At 47.2% G+C, this 18368-nt stretch overlaps 1 protein-coding gene across 5 annotated transcripts in view; it reads right to left on the reverse strand.

Moving 5' to 3' along the window:
• ANKRD13B (ankyrin repeat domain 13B) overlaps nt 1–18368 on the reverse strand; it is a 478086-nt gene that overhangs the window by 77980 nt on the left and 381738 nt on the right. For all 5 annotated transcript variants that reach the window (XM_078680038.1, XM_078680040.1, XM_078680037.1 and 2 more), the window contains exon 11: nt 1105–1262. In XM_078680038.1, coding sequence (XP_078536164.1) covers nt 1105–1262 — 158 coding nt within the window. The remainder of the gene's footprint in view (nt 1–1104; nt 1263–18368) is intronic.

Raw genomic sequence — 18368 nt, forward strand, 5'->3', positions numbered from 1 at the left:
ATTCCTGTGTACTTTTCCCAGTCCCTGAGGCGGGTGCTACACTGTCGCAGGGCCAGAGCATTGCCTGTCTCTGTATTCACTTTATTCCCTGGCCCACTGCCTCACTCCCATTGCTTGATTCTCCTGGTCCCACTGGTGTGTGTCTATGCCTTAGTGTGAAGAGATTTGCTGTCCCAGTGTTAGTGTATTTCCTGTCCCAGTGGCAGTGTATGTCCTGTTCCAATTTGAGTGAATGTTCTGTACATTTTGATGTATTCCATGTCCTGCTGTCATAGATGGTGTTATCTTTGTCAACTGGCCCTATCCTATGCCTTGGTTAGTTATATGCCTGAGAGTGAACAGGGAGCTGAGCACAGTCCCAAAAACAGAAATCCTCTATAGGCGCTGATAAAGAAGTTTGAGGTAAACAACTAAGGAAATCAGGGGAGAGAATTGAGCAAGAGTGGGTAGGTATTTTGTCTGGTACTTTCTCTACAACCCTCCTGCTGTCCTGGCTTGCTCTGCCGCTGCTGGCTGATAATAGGGGCAGTAACTGAGACATAGTTGACATTAAGCAACTACTGCAAATACGTAGGGATGTGTTTGGGGAGGGATAAGATGGTTCCACATACAATGCATCAAATGTAACCTACAAATAACCACAAAAATCACTCACAGTGGATAATGGATTGGCTGCCATTACGGAAACTTTTTTCCCCATTGTGGAAGTTTAGTGTCAAAGAAAAAGCAGGATATCTTAGTGCTTTATCCCTTGGAGCAAAATGTGACACCTTGGCCACATTGCTTCTTTTCTCTATGCCTTGGTTCCCTTGCATACTCTAATTTGAAATTCTTGGAAATAGGGTCATGGCCATTATGAAGTGTTTTATAAACAGCAGGACATGTGCATTTACTCTCTTGTTTTTTGGCAAAAGGGGTTGGGGATTATTTTAGAAATTGGTAATCTTTCACCTTCAGAACTTGAATAACTTCTATGCCCATTGAGTATCAACCGACCAGATCCAGATATCCATCAAACCCCTAAGGAATCATGCTTTGCTATTTTTCCAGAGACAGCCATACCGAGAACCTTTAGACAATTTCACACACATATTGGTCACAAACCTATTTTAACAGGAAAGCCCGGAGGTAGTCTGAGTGTGATGAAATCTCGCAGTTTTGCAAACAGTGCATTGCTGATGGCCATGAGGTCAATGATGGGGGCGACTTGTTCTGCCAGGGATAAAGGGTGGTCCTCACAGAGCCAGAGCTTTGCCTTGAACCTGCACAGGGGGAGATTAAGAAGGGAAATGAAATGAACCTGGGTGATTAAAACACCATCACATTTTATTGCCATTGACCTGCTTTACCTTCAAAATATAATTGAACAAGGAAAGGATAGAAGTGATCCACCATAAAATAATCAGAATCACACAAAACATAACCATATAATGTTCCAAAGTCTTTAGAAATCGTACGTTTGGAAATTTCAAGGGTAGCTGCATCACCCACCATCTTCAAATGATAGACCAGTTGAGTTCATACCTACACAAAAACAAGCATTGGCATAGCCAATAGGTCTTGCGTTTGGGACCTTATAAGTGTTTAGCCATGCAACAGTTGGTGGTGTTGCACCAAGGATATTCTGCTGCATAACTAAATACTTATAGGGTCCTAAAAGCGAGACCTATTGGCTATGCCAATGCTTGTTGGCTTTTTGTTGTTGTTTTGTTTAAGTTGCCAGATCTACAATAGTTGGACATGGTTTTTTGTTAATAGTTCTTTGCATCAAATGAACTTGTTTTCATTGCTCTGAATGTTGTTTCCATTCTGGTTGTAGAAAGCAGTCATTCCCGGGGGCGTTGGGGCTGCCTAGCTGTGTACATGCGCCAAACTTTGCAAATGAGAAAAAACCTGGTGCAGGCGTAATTTACAAGTGTGGAGTGAGTGAGCCGCAAGGAGCATGGCTCACTCAAGCACCAACAAGAAGGAGCCAAGAGGGATTTTGAAGGGTATAAGGGATCGCCCTCCACTCTAGACAATCAATCAACAACAAGATCCCTATACCTGGGGTGATTATTAAATTACACAGACATGAGTACACATTACTCAGGTTGTATTCTTTTTTTACACATACCGAGGTAAACCCCTGCTATCTTGCGCAGTGCGGTTTCACTCCTCTAATGTCTGATAATCCCCACACATTATATTGTTCCACACAATTAATAAAATACTGCAGTCTCAATTCAAAAAATGTCCGGCAGTGATGTTCAACGGATGTCTGCTTTCTAAACTGAAAGAACATCTATCCACACTTCACCACATGTGTACAATCTTACAGAGGAAAAAATGTGTGGTGGAAAGGAAGGCACCTCACGGGCGAACACCCTCGGGGATGTTGGCTGATGTTACCAACTCAATGCCCCTTTCTCATCATCGGTTGCCTTCCAATCCGGAAAAAAAAAAAAAAAAAAGAATAGGTACAACACATAAACTGAAATACGTGTAAAGGTGCAACATAGAGAGTATCGACGTTAACTCAAAAAGGACAGAGTGACATAAAATCAACAGCCACACCCACTCAATCACTTTATTCTTCGTTTCAGTGTGAGCTGAAGAGTTAAAACAAAGGATGGTAGCTTAGTATCGCCTACCAGTGCCTGATACCGACATGTTTCACTGCCCCATTGTTTTCGGCAGATTCATCAGGGTATTGAACACTCGGTCACTGCACCAATGTTTTGAACATCCTTTCTGGACACTGTTGAATTGAGACAAAAATAAAAACCAGAGACATGCCCAGTAGTCAATATCAATTCATCGGTTTCCACACCGGGGTAATGGTTGAAAAAATATGATTATACAATTATAATTATAATTACCCCTGACCAGCATGGACAACTCATACCGGCTGGCCAAATCACGCTTTGATTCGTTTAAAAACGATTGAAGTAGCAATCTGTAGGGAATGTAAAAGAGACATTCTAAAGCTGTCAGGCCCAGGACCCCAACAGTGAACCTCAACGTCATCTTCTATCGTCTTAGGGCAAGAGAGCTGTGACTACCCTACTCGCGCATTCAGACAACCTGGGAAATAGCACGTGTCAACTTGGAGCATAACCAACTCCCAACTTTTATAGTAAACACGTGCACAACACACAATGTCAAACCTTAGACACCCACAGTGGACATCGGTGTCAGCTTCAAACGTCTTAGGACAGGAGAGTTATTACACCCCTACTCACGCATTTAAAGAAATTCGAGATGGCGCGTGTCGGCTGAGAACATGCAACACTCCCAAGTTTTATGCTACACACATGTGCACCAATATCGATTTTGATCATTACCAGGGTGTATGGGCCATAGTAACACATTTAGGCAAAAATACGGGGGCAGTGTAACCCCTCGCCCACACATAACATAATGCCTAAAACACCATTATAGGTATACGGGGAACCGCACCACTAAAGCACAGTATACATCATTATGACTACTTCCCCCTCGCTACATAATAGCGTATGGCTCTCACTGGCTGCTCGGTACTGAGGCTAAAAACCTCCAAAGGCTACCTACTCGCACCCACTCCTCACCGTACGGTTGGAAACCAGGGCGGTGTCTCATCCCAGGAACACGTAACTCACTCCGGCGTTTGTTTTTCAAACCCGGCGAGGTCCGGTCAGCTGATCTGGCGCGCATGCGCACATGCTGGCGCTCCAAAGGGGAACGGTGGCGCCATATTGGAACGGCACAAGCCCAGAGTCTGATGCTAGAATTCAGTTGGTGGCCTGTCGTGCACAGCCTCCCAAAAGCCGGGGATTAATTTTACTCAGTCGCTATATTGACTGGCATGTTTATACATGTTAGCAATCTATTATAATTTAGAAACAATTGTTTACTTTATTAATTTATTTCTTGCATAGGATGCCTCAAAAAGGTTCTCTGGGGAACCCGTAGGTGGTCATAGTGGCACAACCATATACTTGCACGCAGATATAGTTTTATATTTGTACACTAGCATGTTAAACTATATCAATACCACATCTCCAGGATAGCACTGATTAAATCCGCATCCGCGGTCGAACCTGGCGCTAGGCACATCACACACAACTCATCAAGCATCTGATCAAAAAATTGGGATCTGTAGAAATACTGTGCCAAGTGACACAAGTGTCCCCCCTGGATGTTTCTCCAAGCCCATGAAGGCATATCTATTAGCCAATCATTTTGGATTTTAGATGTTTTAACTGATCCAGTGAGGGGTATCATGGAGGACAGTTACGATGGTATCCTACTGTATATCAAGGCCCCTCGACATAAACAAGTGCCGTGCCGGTGTATCCCTGGCAGGGCAAACTCAAACGGCAGCAAGAGTGACCGTTGTTCACCAAGAAGCACTTACAAAAAAAGGGGAAACCGATTACAGATAGCTCACCCTTGAGTGTCTATTTCACCCGGTTCCACTCCAGGATTTCATTCAGGCCTACACAGTCGCTGCGTTCGCTGTATATCCATCTGGCTTCTTTACTCAGCAGCGCTGTTTCCATGTTCTGTGGATTGCCTTTTATTACTTCCAACACAGTCCACGTAAAATCATGTTTTTCTTTGTGGCAATGTTGTACCAGCTTCGTAGTTAGTTTACCCGCCTTGATGGTACTCAGGTGTTCCTGAATGCGCACCTTGATTTTTCGTGTCGTAAGACCGAAGTATTGAAGGCCACAGCAGCACAGCAGTCTATATACCACGTGCGTGGTGTTGCAGTTGCTAAAATGGTTCAAAAACCAGACTCTTCCTGTACTCAAAGTCACACTATTGCTTTTTCTAGTGAGAGAACACACCGAACATGTCCCACAGGGAAAATGTCCTTTGGGCAAAGTGGACAGGTCTCTTTTGTGTGGTGCAGGGGTGCGAGTGTGGACTAGTTTGTCTTTCAAGTTGGTTGCTCTCTTAAAAGCAAACCTTGGCGGTGGCATCCGGAAATCTTTGGTAGATAGTAGGTCCCAGTGTTTTCTAATAGACTGCCTGATTTTTGTAGCCATAGGGTCGAATGTCATAACCACCGGAATGCAGTCTCTTTTTTCTTTCCTTGTGTGTTCCAGTAGGGCACTCCTGGGTGTGTTAAGCGCCCTTTTCCTAGCATTCTTCACGACTCTGCTCGGATAATTACGTTGCACGAGTTTTTTAGTGAGTTCTTGTGATTGCTCCAAGAAACCACTCGTACTGGAGCAGTTCCTCCTGTACCTCAAAAATTGGCCCACAGGAAGGTTGTCACGAAGGGCTCTGGGATGATACGAATTGTACAGTAGGAGTGAATTCCTGTCGGTTGCCTTTTGATGTACTCTGGTGCTCAGGCCACCCTCCAGTCCGACCTCAATGTCAAGGTCCAAATAGACAGCACTGGTGCGACTGTAGGTCCACGTGAATTTGAGGCTCTCATCTTGCTGATTGAGCCATTCCAGAAACTCACCAAGGGATTCTTCAGTGCCCGCCCAGATGCAGAGCACATCGTCTATATAACGCTTCCAGAGGCAAATGTGTCGCTGGAAGGGGTTGGTATCAGGATAGACGATGTGCTCCTCAAATCTACCCACTGAAGGCTGGTGGTGTGTGTGCCTGGTGGAAGAGTGCACTGATGGCTGGTGGTGTGTGGGCCTGGTGGAAGAGTGCACTGACGGCTGGTGGTGTGTGTGCCTGGTGAAAGCATGCACCGACGGCTGGTGGTGTGTGTGCCTGGTATTAGCATGCACTGATGGCTGGTGGTGTGTGCCTGGTGGAAGCGAGCACTGACGGCTGGTAGTGTGTGACAGCTGGTAGTGTGTGTGCCTGGTGAAAGTGTGCACTGACGGCTGGTGGTGTGTGTGCCTAGTGGAAGCGTGTACTGACGGCTGGTGGTGTGTGTGCCTGGTGGAAGCGTGCACTGATGGCTGGTGGTGTGTGTTCCTGGTGAAAGCGTGCACTGAAGGCTGGTGGTGTGTACCTGTTGGAAGCATGCACCGACAGCTGGTAGTGTGTGACTGCTGGTAGTGCGTGTGCCTGGTGAAAGTGTGCACTGACGGCTGGTGGTGTGTGTGCCTGGTTGAAGAGTTCACTGATGGCTAGTGGTGTGTGTGCCTGGTGGAATTGTGCACTGACGGCTGGTCGTGTGTGTGCCCGGTGACAGCGTGCACTGACGGCTGGTGGTGTGTGTGCCCGGTGAAAGCGTGCACTGACGGCTGGTGGTGTGTGTGCCTGGTGAAAGCATGCACTGAGGGCTGGTGGTGTGTGTGCTTTGTGGAAGCGTGCAATGACGGCTGGTGGTATGTGCCTGCTGGAAGCCTGAACTGACGGCTGGTCGGTTGTGACGGCTGCTGTTGTGTGTGCCTGGTGTGTGTGCCTGGTGGAAGCATGCTCTGATGGCTGGTGGTGTGTGTGCCTGGTGGAAGCGTGCACTGATGGCTGGTGGTGTGTGTGCCTGGTGGAAGCGTACACTGACGGCTGGTTGTGTGTGTGCTAATGGAAGCATGCACTGAAGGCTGATGGTGTGTGTGCCTGGTGAAAGCGTGCACTGACGGCTGGTGGTGTGTGTGCCAAGTGTGCACTGACAGCTGGTGGTGTGTGTGCCTGGTGGAAGCGTGCACAGATGGCTGGTGGTGTGTGTGCTTGGTGGAAGCGTGCACCAACAGCTGGTGGTGTTTGTGCCTGGTAAAAGCGTGCACCGATGGCTGGTGGTGTGTGTGTGCCTGGTAATAGCGTGCACTGATGGCTGATGGTGTGTGCCTGGTGGAAGCGAGCACCGACGGCTGGTAGTGTGTGATGGCTGGTGGTGTGTGTGCCTGGTGGAAGTGTGCACTGACAGCTGGTGGTGTGTGTGCCTGGTGGAAGCGTGCACTGATGGCTGGTGGTGTGTGTGCCTGGTGGAAGAGTGCACTGATGGCTGGTGGTGTGTGGGCCTGGTGGAAGCGTGCACTGACGGCTGGTGGTGTGTGTGCCTGGTGAAAGCATGCACCGACGGCTGGTGGTGTGTGTGCCCGGTGAAAGCATGCACCGACGGCTGGTGGTGTGTGTGCCTGGTGAAAGTGTGCACTGACGGCTAGTGGTGTGTGTGCCTGGTGGAAGCAGGAGCATTCAGAGTGATAGAAGACACAAATGAAACTGACTAAGAGGAGGGGGAGAAGGGAGGGGGAGTGCGAGCAGAGAAGAATGATTCAGAGCTAGGAGACACAAATGAAGCTGACCAGGAGGGAGGGGGAAAAGGGAGGGGGTAGTGCAAGCAGAGGAGCCTGATTACAGCAATAAAAACTCAGATGGCATCTGTGCACGTGCACAAACTCGTGAACACAAGCTGTAGGCCAGCAAAAGCCTCTGGCGGCACTTTTAAAAGCCACTTACTAAATGTCTCGAAGAGACAGCGCATGCGGTGTCTCAGGCGAGACCTAAAAACCTTCATACCGTCAGCGCAGCATTGATAAAACAAAAAGACAAGCTTGTTGCAGAAAGCAAGTTGGAAATGTGTGACGCCACAGGAAATACATGGTTTTAAAAGAAAAGGCTGAATAATAGAAACATTTAATTTTTACAGAAATACGTTAAGGGAGTGGGGCAAAGTTTTCTTATGCTGATGATGTTGCTAAATGCACAGGTTTGCTGAGTACCATAGCTACCAAGTCTTGATTCCATTTCATGCCTTTTTTCCACCAACCAACACTTTATCTCAATGTTGTAGATCCTTTCTCATCCCTACTTCATCCCTTCTTCACTGCTTTCTATTTTTCTCTTCGTTCCCCTTTTTCTACCGTTCCATCCCTTGTTCTGGATATCAGTCTGGTGCTAAAAAAATATGTTCCAGTGCTAAATAAAATGCCAACGCTTGCCACCTGCAATCACCAGTAGAAATTAAATACTGGTAGAAAAGAAACGGAGGGAGCCATATGCACAATAATACAGGATTCCTCATTGTGAAGAACCATGTTATATGAGTAACTGTGGCTGGCACACTGGGATCCCTCTAAACCAGCTGCAGTTCCCCATTCGACTCACCTTTATAAAAATCCAAGCCGTGTTACTGCTAATAGGTACTGCAACCCACCGGGTGCAGACGTGCGTCAGTAAAGAGTGTACTGACAAGGCTGAGTGCATTCCCTTACTACGCTCAAAATGTTCATTTATTTGCCCTTTTTATAAAACAGAACTCAGCCCCTGAAGGTGTAAATGCACGTTGCAAATAACAACTTTAGAGACTGGGTCTTCATACATTTTAAGGTGTGGAAACCAAAGGGAAGGGAGAAGAAGAAACACAGGTGTATGATAAAACATGGCAATCAACATTTCTTTAAAGCCAAACTGAGGAAAGGAGAGGAGATGAGTGGGGGGATGGAGTGAAATAGAGAGGCGGAAACAAGAGCATTATGGGATATTGGACTACAAGAACAGCTCTAGGTTTAAAAACATTCTTTCAAGTTTTCCGGAAGAGGAGTCATTTTTCATGGCATTTTATAGCTAGACAGAAATTTACTAACAAGCTCTACCCAGTCTTTAATACCTAGGGCCTTATTTATGAAGGCCTTGCGCCGCCGGTGCGCCACTTTTAAAATGGGAAAAAGTGACGCACCGGCGGCGCAAGGCCTTCATAAATAAGGCCCCTAATTTATTTGACAGACCTGCTACATTCCAGAAAAGACTGCCATGTGTGATTGAGTAGGGCAAATATTACTAGGTTGACAACATAATGACTAATTCCCTTATGTACATGCACAATGCTGCACTTATAATTATAATTTGTGAGATTAATTGTTCTACGAAAAATCATGAATTGAATTTCAATGGAGAATCCATTGAGAAGTTAGACTCTTTTATATCCCCTGGGTGCCAGCAGTCTAAATTGGAGAAATGGGATGCTCATCTAAAAAAAATATGCTAGTGACACGTCACCATCCTTTATTTGCGCTTAATGATAAGTTAACAAGTAACACGCATAACCATTATTTGCAGTTATGCACAAATTATCATATGCATTATTTTACATTTAGATTTAGAGAAACAAGTGATTTATGTGTTTTTAATTTATTAAAGTTAGAATATGTGCATCCTAAAATTGACATGAGTGGGCCTAGGTGCCTGACTCCATATTAAAGTGAACGCTGCATTTCTGATTGATGTGCATAACTCTCTTTCTGTTTTGGGTATCGGAGTCATCATGTTCTTGTTAAAAATGTTATTCTGTGTTAGCTTATAGTTGAAGGTAGTAGTGTAGAAATTAACAGGTTTGGACGATGATCTGAGCACCTTCACGGGATGAGAGACAGAGGAGGTGAATACTTCTTTTTTTTTAAACTTATTTTTATTAAAACCGCTTCCACAGCATCAGGGACCAAGGACATACATATGCAGTTTAGGATCTTATAAGCTATACATACAGTCAGTGATGTCCACATATCGTATCATGTTTACATACAATCTCACTATTTCATTAGCAGTACTACTCATCCATTATAACAGTGTAAGTTCAGTTTATATTCTTATATTATAAGACCAATCAATATCCTAAGTAACAAATGAACAACAATAATCATCACAACCAGAGATCTAGAGTCCCTCCTCCAATTCAACCTGTACACCCCTCCCCCACCCTCATGACAGCGACAGATAGGTCAGGTGGCACAACATGGCTAACCTAAGTAGAGAACTGGTGGTGCACTCATAGCTTGTACATGACTCATGCGTTCAAGGTGTGGGAGGGAGCATGGAACAGTGGCGCTTCAGGACGTATTGGAGTGGGCCTGGTGCTCTGCGTGCCATGCGCGCTCTCAGTCTCACTCTGCGAATACTCCTTTATGAGATATTGTGAAGGCTGTGATGATAGAAGAATCTGGCAATCTGCCAAGTACATCAGGAACACTGCTTCTGAATAGTTCTTACTCAGTGAGAACCTGTAGAATGGTATCTCTTTGACATATTTTCGTGTTTACCTGTGTGAACTGAGTTAGTCAGAAGACTTGCCCTTGTCCACTTTTGCAGGAGAACATCCTCTCTCTCCTTTGAGACCCAAAGCTCCTAATATGTTTGTTTATAGACTTACATCCTAGAGCAAGTGAATTTCTCCTTTTCTCGATTGGAACCTTCATTTGGTTCTCTGTGAGATTCTGTGCCCGCTGAGACCTGCTGCTTATGACTTCCCCGACTTTAAGTTCCACTTTAGATTAGCTTAGGGTATTTCCCTTAAGGGGAACTGACTCTTCATGTGCCTTTAAATAATTGAACTTTGTATTGCCTATTTGACTTGCCTGGCTGATTTACGCTATGCTGTAACCCGGTGATTATTGATATAGTATTGAACTAACTGATTTAAAATTTTAACTTTACTAACTTGTTAATAAACCTTTATGGTTTGTAAATGTACTGATTTCTGTCTTTACTGTGGAGCAAAATATGCTCCACTGCAATTGAATTGTTCAAATAGATCACTGTAAGCCTCAGAAAGGGATTACGATCCATCTGATTAAGTGCAGTGTGGTCTGGAGACTGCACATATCAATCAATCAATCATACCATTTGTATAGCGCGCTACTCACCCGGAAGGGTCTCAAGGCGCTTTGGGGAGGGGTCCGCTACTGCTCGAACAGCCAGGTCTTGAGTTGTTTCCTGAAGGCGAGATGATCTTGTGTCAGCCGGAGGTGGATGGGGAGGGAGTTCCATGTCTTGGCTGCCAGGTAGGAGAAGGATCTTCCTCCGGCGGTGGCTCTTCGGATGCGTGGTACGGCGGCGAGGGCGAGGCTTGTAGAACGTAGCTGACGGGTGGGCGTGTAGAAGGTCAGGCGGTCGTGAGGTACTTGGGGCCCAGGTCGTGGAGAGACTTGTGTGCGTGGGTAAGGAGCCTGAACGTGATCCTTTTGCTGATGGGGAGCCAGTGCAGGTCCCTCGGGTGGCCGGAGATGTGGCTGCGTCGGGGGATGTCCAGGATGAGTCGGGCGGAGGCGTTTTGTATGCGCTGGAGTCTTTTCTGTAGTTTGGCTGTGGTTCCCGCATAGAGGGTGTTCCCGTAGTCCAGTCGGCTGGTGACGAGGGCCTGGGTGACCGTCTTTCTGGTTTCGGTCGGGATCCATCGGAAGATCTTTCGGAGCATACGCAGGGTGTTGAAACACGATGAGGAGACGGCGTTGACTTGTCTGGTCATCGAGAGGGAAGAGTCCAGGATGAAGCCCAGGTTGCGTGCGTGATCGGTTGGCTTGGGAGCGGTGCCCAGGGCAGGGGGCCACCAGGAGTCGTCCCAGGCGGAGGGCGATGGTCCCAGGATGGGGACTTCCGTCTTGTCTGAGTTCAGTTTCAGGCGGCTGTTCTTCATCCATTCGGCGACGTTTTTCATCCCTTCGTGCAGGCTCGTTCTGGCGGTGGCGGGGTCTCTGGTGAGGGAGAGGATCAGTTGGGTGTCGTCGGCGTAGGAGATGATGTTGAGGTTGTGCTGATGTGCGATGGATGCAAGTGGTCTCATGTAGACGTTGAAGAGGGTGGGGCTGAGTGATGATCCTTGTGGTACGCCGCAGATGACTTCGGTGGCCTCGGATCGGAACGGGGGGAGGCGGACTCTCTGTGTTAATCCGGCGAGGAACGAGATAATCCACTCCAGTGCCTTCTCTTGGATCCCGATGTTGTTGACGTGTTGGACTAGAGTGCGGTGGCAGACGGTGTCGAACGCTGCAGAGAGGTCCAGGAGGATGAGGGCTGCTGTTTCCCCGTTGTCGAGCAGGGTTCTGATGTCGTCGGTGGCTGCGATGAGGGCGGTCTCGGTGCTGTGGTTGGCTCGGAAACCAGACTGCGAGGGGTCGAGGGATCCGTTCGTCTCGAGGAAGGCTGCAAGCTGTCTGTTGACGGTCTTCTCGATGACTTTGGCAGGAAAAGGGAGGAGCGAGATGGGGCGGAAGTTCTTGAGGTCGGTGGGGTCCGCTGTTGGTTTCTTCAGTAGGGCGTTGAGCTCGGCATGCTTCCAGCTCTCCGGGAAGGTGGCGGTGTTGAAGGAGGTGTTGATGACGTCCCGGAGTTGGGGTGCGATGATGGAGTCGGCCTTGTTGAAGATGTGGTGGGGGCAGGGGTCGGTTGGAGATCCGGAGTGGATGGTGTTCATCGTGCGGGCTGTGTCTTCGGTGGTCACCGTGGTCCAGGTGCGGAGGGTGGCGGTGGGGGCGTTGGTTCGACGGTTGGGTGCGTGGGTGGGGTGTCAAAGCTGTTGTGGATGTCGGCGATCTTGCGGTGGAAGAACGAGGCGAGAGAGTCGCAGAGATCCTGTGAAGGAGTGATGTCGTTGTTGCCGTTGCTGGGGTTGGAGAACTCCTTGACGATGCTGAAGAGCTCCTTGCTGTCGTGGGCGTTGTTGTCCAATCGTTCTTTCAGTGATTTCTTCTTGGTTGTGCGGATGAGCTGGTGGTGCTTGCGGGTGGCGTTTTTGAGGGCGGTCATGTTGTCTGTGGTCTGGTCGAGGAGCCAGGCTTTCTCGAGGGTGCGGCAGTTCTTCTTGGAATCCTTGAGTTCTTCGGTGAACCAGGAGGCCTTCTTGCTTCTGGGTCTGCTAGGAGGGTTCTTCAGTGGTGCCAGGTCGTCGCGCAGGTGGTCAGCCACTGCGTGAAGTTGCGGGCTGATTCGTTGGGGTCCGTTGTGCTGGCGGGTGGGTTCTGGCTGAGGGAGGTGGTGAGCTGGTCGGCGGTGATCTTGCTCCAACTCCTGTGAGGAACCTGTTGCGGGTGGCGGTTGGTCGTGGTTCTTCTGAAGCTGAAGTGGACGCAGCTGTGGTCGGTCCAGTGAAGTCCGGTGGAGTGGCTGAAGGTGATGTGCTTGCTGGATGAGAAGACGGGGTCAAGCGTGTGGCCAGCATAGTGGGTGGGGGTGTTGACCAGTTGCTTGAGTCCGAGGTTGGCGAGGTTGTCCAGCAGGGTGGCGGTGTTGCGGTCCTTGTTGTTCTCCAGGTGGAAGTTGAGGTCACCTAGGAGGATGTAGTCAGCGGAGCGGAGGGCGTGCGGGCTGATGAAGTCTGTGATGTCGTCGCTGAATTGTGTACGTGGTCCAGGGGGCCTGTAGACGAGGGTGCCTCTGAGGGTCGTCTATGGGTCGGTGTGTATCTGGAAGTGGAGATACTCGGCGGCGTGAAGGTGTCGTTGGAGTCGGTTGTGATGCGGATGGTGTTCTTGTGTACGATGGCGATGCCTCCTCCAGTCTGGTTGACGCGGTCTCTCCGGATGATCTTGTATCCGTTTGGGATGGCGATGGCGGGCGCTGAGGAGGCGTTCATCCAGGTTTCCGTGAGGAAGGCGACGTCCGGTGAGGTTGTGTCGAGCAGGTCCCAAAGTTCGATGGCGTGTCTGTGGATGGAGCGGGTGTTGAGCAGGATGCACTTGAGGTGGCTGTTGTTGGTGCTAGGCTTGGTGGCTGCGGTGCAGGTCCGGAGGCAGGTGAACTTGCAGGCTTGACAGGTGAAGGGTCCGTGGGTGCGTCTCGGGGTCGCTCGGTGGCAGGCTCTTGGTCGGTCGGGTTTGAGTGCGATGAGGGTGACGGCGTCGTAGGTCCGTCGGGGGCCAGGGGTCCTGGTGCTGGGCGCGGTCCAGGCGCGGACGGGCGCAGACGGGCTTGCCTTTGTCGCGCCTTCGGCGCACAATCGGCGCGCCCGCTGCGCGTCAACGCTGCGCGTGCGTGGGGGCGTCATAAGAAGGGAGCCGGGAGGGAGGGTCCGCTGGGTGGCGGGAGAGTGGGAGCTAATCGGCTGGCGGGGGGGGCGGGGCCGCAGGGAGGCAGCGGCGGGAAAATCGAGTGCGGGCTGGCGGGCGGCTCAGCGGCGGCTGGGGCGCCTGTAGGAAGATGCGGTCGGCGTAGGAGAAGTCAGCGGCAAACCAGGTAGCAGGAGGCAGGAGGAGCGTGGGCGACCAGGCCTATGAAGGCGCACCTAGTTTACACAGTGCAAATACCATCCTTATCGTCCTGCTCTATCAATGCTACTCTGGAATTTTGGCAGTGATACAACAGCCTTCACACAGGCTTTCCTAACAAATCAATCTCCAAACACCAGGGGGACTAGAACCATGCTACTTGTCTTCTGTTTAGTTGGAATCACTTTGATCATATTTCACCTCTACTGCAATCCCTCCACTGTTCCCAGTAAAAGAAAGATCAAATTTCAAATCCATATACTTCAATCATAAAGCTCTGCATGCTCAGTCTCCACCTACAAGCAAGGATAATGTCAGCAGCTCACAACCTATTGTCTATGAGCAGTGCCACAGTAAGATGTTTAAAGGTAGAATCCTTCATGTGCAAATATCTTCCGTAAGGAACGCCTACCCACTGCATCACAAACTGAAATCAGACTTCTTAAGATTCCAAAGACTGCTAAAAATGTATTTAGATATGGTTATAGTTAACTTTGCCTGCACCTGCCTTATCTGTGTGTGGCTTCGGATCTGGTAGTTAGACACCCAAAATCCGCTAATGAAATCTTCTGCAATCAACTCCATCACTATAATCTCTTTCCAGGATTAAATTATTTGTGTCGGAAATTAGGTTATTCACTTGGGAGATGGTGACCCTCACCGACTTAATAAACACAATCTGGTCTGGCCAGAGCACAGTACTTGGAGAATCTCTGCTCAACCCCTGGTAGCTATGCCACAAGCAGAGGCAAATCCCCAAAGAAGTGTGCATTAAATTCAAGCAGTATCAGCAATTTCAAAGTCAAGCAAAACACAGAACACAGAAATTCCCTAAGCAATTTAGAAAAAACAAAATGAGTATTAAAATCATAAAAATTGGATAGGATGATCTGTTCTTTTCAAGTTTTAAGATAAAAGTGGTTAAAAATGTTGAAGCACCATTGAAAAAACAAGTTTTCTGTTGACCAGGACCTATGCATGATTTGAGGCTGTGCGCAGTAGAGTGGGTCATGGCGGTCAAACACTTTACCTTCTGACTTAGTTTCTGAAATAAAAGCCAGAATCCTTCAGGTAGGCATGAAGCAAGGCCAATGCTGACAAGAGTTCCTTGATGTCAGATGCATTGTTGTTGAGCTATCTCTGAAGCCATTAATTTGGCACCAATGTCACAAAGTGGGACAAAGCTGGAGCTCCTAGTGACTGAGCTTACTTCACGTAGCAGATCGTTTTCCCCCTCACCTTGGACCACAGTTTTACCTTCATACTTAGTCACATTTTTGGTTCGCAAAATCCTCCAACAAAGCAAGACTGGAAGCTCTAATTGGGAAGAGCTCTACAAGGCCAGATACCTTCAAGGAAAGGTCCCAGGGAAATGTATGCAAGGTACTCCTGGCACCTAGCATACATTTATATATGGGTGGTGCAAATACATACTGCAGCCCGCATTTGACATTTAACTGCCATGCCATTGTGCATTTTCTGTGCCATCTCCCATGGCTGTAGAAGAAAGTTAAATAGAGCAATGAATTGAAACCAATTTTGCCAATACCATTTTTGGGCCAGGGGGTCCTGAATAACAGTGTCAGGGGGCATAGATTCCTATTGCCAACAAAACATAGGTAGAGAAAAAGGCAAACAATCTGTGGTGACCATGCAGAAAAGACAAATTTGCTAAAATTGGTTATCAGGTCACATGGTTACTGGTTCTCCTTGATACCTGTCTCATCTGCCGGTGCACCACCTAACCATTGTAACTGATCCTAAAGAGCTCCTACACCGTTGGGGGTTAGTAATACTTTACAAGAACATGAATAAATAAATAAATGATATTTTGCCACCAAAATCAAATAACATTATAGATTCCACCAACGCTCTTCCCTTGTCTTGGAGACACCCTACTTAAAGTCAAAGCCTTGTGTAAAACTCTTCTTAGGTAACACTTGTAGAGTCTGGTTGACAAATCTTAATGACATCAACACAATCCTACATTTTTTCGTCTACAAAGGAAAGGTGCAGTTATCTTTAAACAAGTTAAATCATAAATCTACATAAACGCTAAAGAGTACTGCATTTACTCTCAAACTACAAACCTATTTCTATGCTGTATTTACTCCATAAAGATATGGAATGCATTATAAAATGTCAGCAAACACATTCCCTAGAAGAAAGCGCAAACATTGTACTGTATTTACCACAATGCTAAGGGACGAACTGTGTTGTGATGTGAGGCGGTGTGGTCCCATTCCCCTTCTGTTTAACAAGGCTCTCTTGAGCCAGTGAGCTTACGGGCTTTTGAAGATGCACCTGTGCGCCAGTGAGAGGTACTGAGACCTTGAAGAATTGGGGCAGCTTCCTCAGCAACCACTGTTGTGATCAGTTTTTTTTAATCTCTACTGATGAAAGAAAAAAATCAAGAAACATGTCTAGAAATTTACATTACTATCTGCACCAACTCTGGTGAAAAATTACAGCTAATCTTCAAGTAAGCGCAAACATTCTACTGCATTTACCACAATGCTAAGGGCAAACTATGGTGTGATGTGAGGCAGTGTGCTCCCATTCAACACATGCCCTCCCTTACAAGAATTACCTCTAGTAAGTCAGACCACAAGGACCTCCATAAGCTAAGAATGACCTTGTGTATGCCATGGCCAGCGGAATACTCGCAAGCATAACACACAATCACCCACACACACACTTGCTCACTCACACTCGTTCACTCATTCTAACTCACTCATATTCACACTCCCTCACCCTCACTCTCTCATTCTAACTCATATGTCCACCCACTCACTGAAATGCAGTCACAGACACTTACTCTCACTGTCTCTTACACTCTCACTTTCACTCGTTGATTCTCATGATCACCCTTTTTCACACACTCACAAAGGCTTACTCTCACACTTTCACTCTTTCTCCCCCACTGCCCCTCACTTACTCATTCTAATTCACTCATACTCACTCACCCCTTTCAATCACTCCTCCGCCTTCCTCTCTCACTCACTGATTGTGACACATTTTCACACACTATCTTTCATTCTCAGTTACAATAACTCACAAGCACAGGTACTCTCACTGGTTCTAATTCACTCTCACTAATTCTCACTCAATCTCATTCAAGCGCAATCACACACACAATACTGCTCTCAAACACTCACTCTCACACACTCACTCTTATTGATTCTCACTTCCCCTCTCACACACACACACACTCACTGTCTTTCTTACTCTAATGCACACTCACAGACACTCAAACACTAACTCACTCTCACTCGTTCATACTTTCACTGCCAAAGGCTACTCTACCAACCCTATCAGGCAACACATTAGAGGACACTCGTCGCTTTAATACATGGATAATAGTGACCAGTAACGAATGAGTTCCTATAAAGCAAGCTACAAACCAACAGACAGTTAAAACTTCAGCACCCTGGTATACGACTACACTAGCAGTACTCCACCTCCAGTGTAAACCACTAGAACGAAGATGGAGAAAAGCATACAGAGCAGAAGAACTGAACCTCTTCGGATTAAGTAGAAAAAAATATCACTCACAACTCAAGCTTGCAAAAAAGGAGTATTTCTCTAATAGAATCTTAAAGGCTCATAATGATCAAAAAATTATCCTGTCAGTGGTAAAATCCCTTACTGCCCCAAAAGTGCTAGTTAAGGATATTCCACCATCAGATATGCTATGTGATCAAATCTTGGTCTTCCTCGATGAGCAAATTTGTAACATTCAAAAAGAATGTAATACTCTACACACACAGTCGATAGATTTAAAACCCAACCCCACTTTTACTGGACTGTCTTTCCAGGCCTTTGAGTACGTCTCTTTGGAACAGTCACGCCAAACTGTCATGGCCTGTAAATCAGGATCCTCTTTTGACGCATGACCCCCTGCGGTTCTCCATAAGATGATAGACATTGTTAATCCAGTAATAAACAATATAGTTAATTCATCCCTAACTACAGCTACAATCCCCGCAGAATGGAAACAAGCAGCTCTCTAACCACTACAAAAAACCCAGAACTTAGATCCCTCTACTCTTTCCAATCTTCGCCTTATATCACTACTAGCCGTTCTTGGCAAAATTACCGAAAGACCGGTTAATAGACAGCTCACTGACTTCCTGGAGAAAGCCAAGATACTACACCCCAGCCAATCTGGTTTTCATACCAAACACTCAACTGAGTCTGCATTGTTGGAAATCCTACACACACTGAAATTAACTCTAAACAAGGGAAAAATGTGGTACTGATCCTACTGGATCTGTCTGCCGCGTTTGATACCATCTCGCATGACACCCTTCTATCAAGAATCAAACAAAGCAGTAGATCCTCAACCGCTCTGGCCTGGCTAAAATCCTTCCTTACCAACTGTAGACAAACAGTGACCCTAGGACATTTCCTCTCAACCAAAAGCCCGATTACCTCAGGCTCCCCACAGGGCTCCTCTCTCAGCCTGCTCTTATTTAATATTAATATGGCTCCACTGATCTTGTTTAA

This window comes from Lissotriton helveticus, chromosome 3_1 (assembly GCF_964261635.1).
Source record: "Lissotriton helveticus chromosome 3_1, aLisHel1.1, whole genome shotgun sequence".
Lineage (NCBI taxonomy): Eukaryota > Metazoa > Chordata > Amphibia > Caudata > Salamandridae > Lissotriton > Lissotriton helveticus.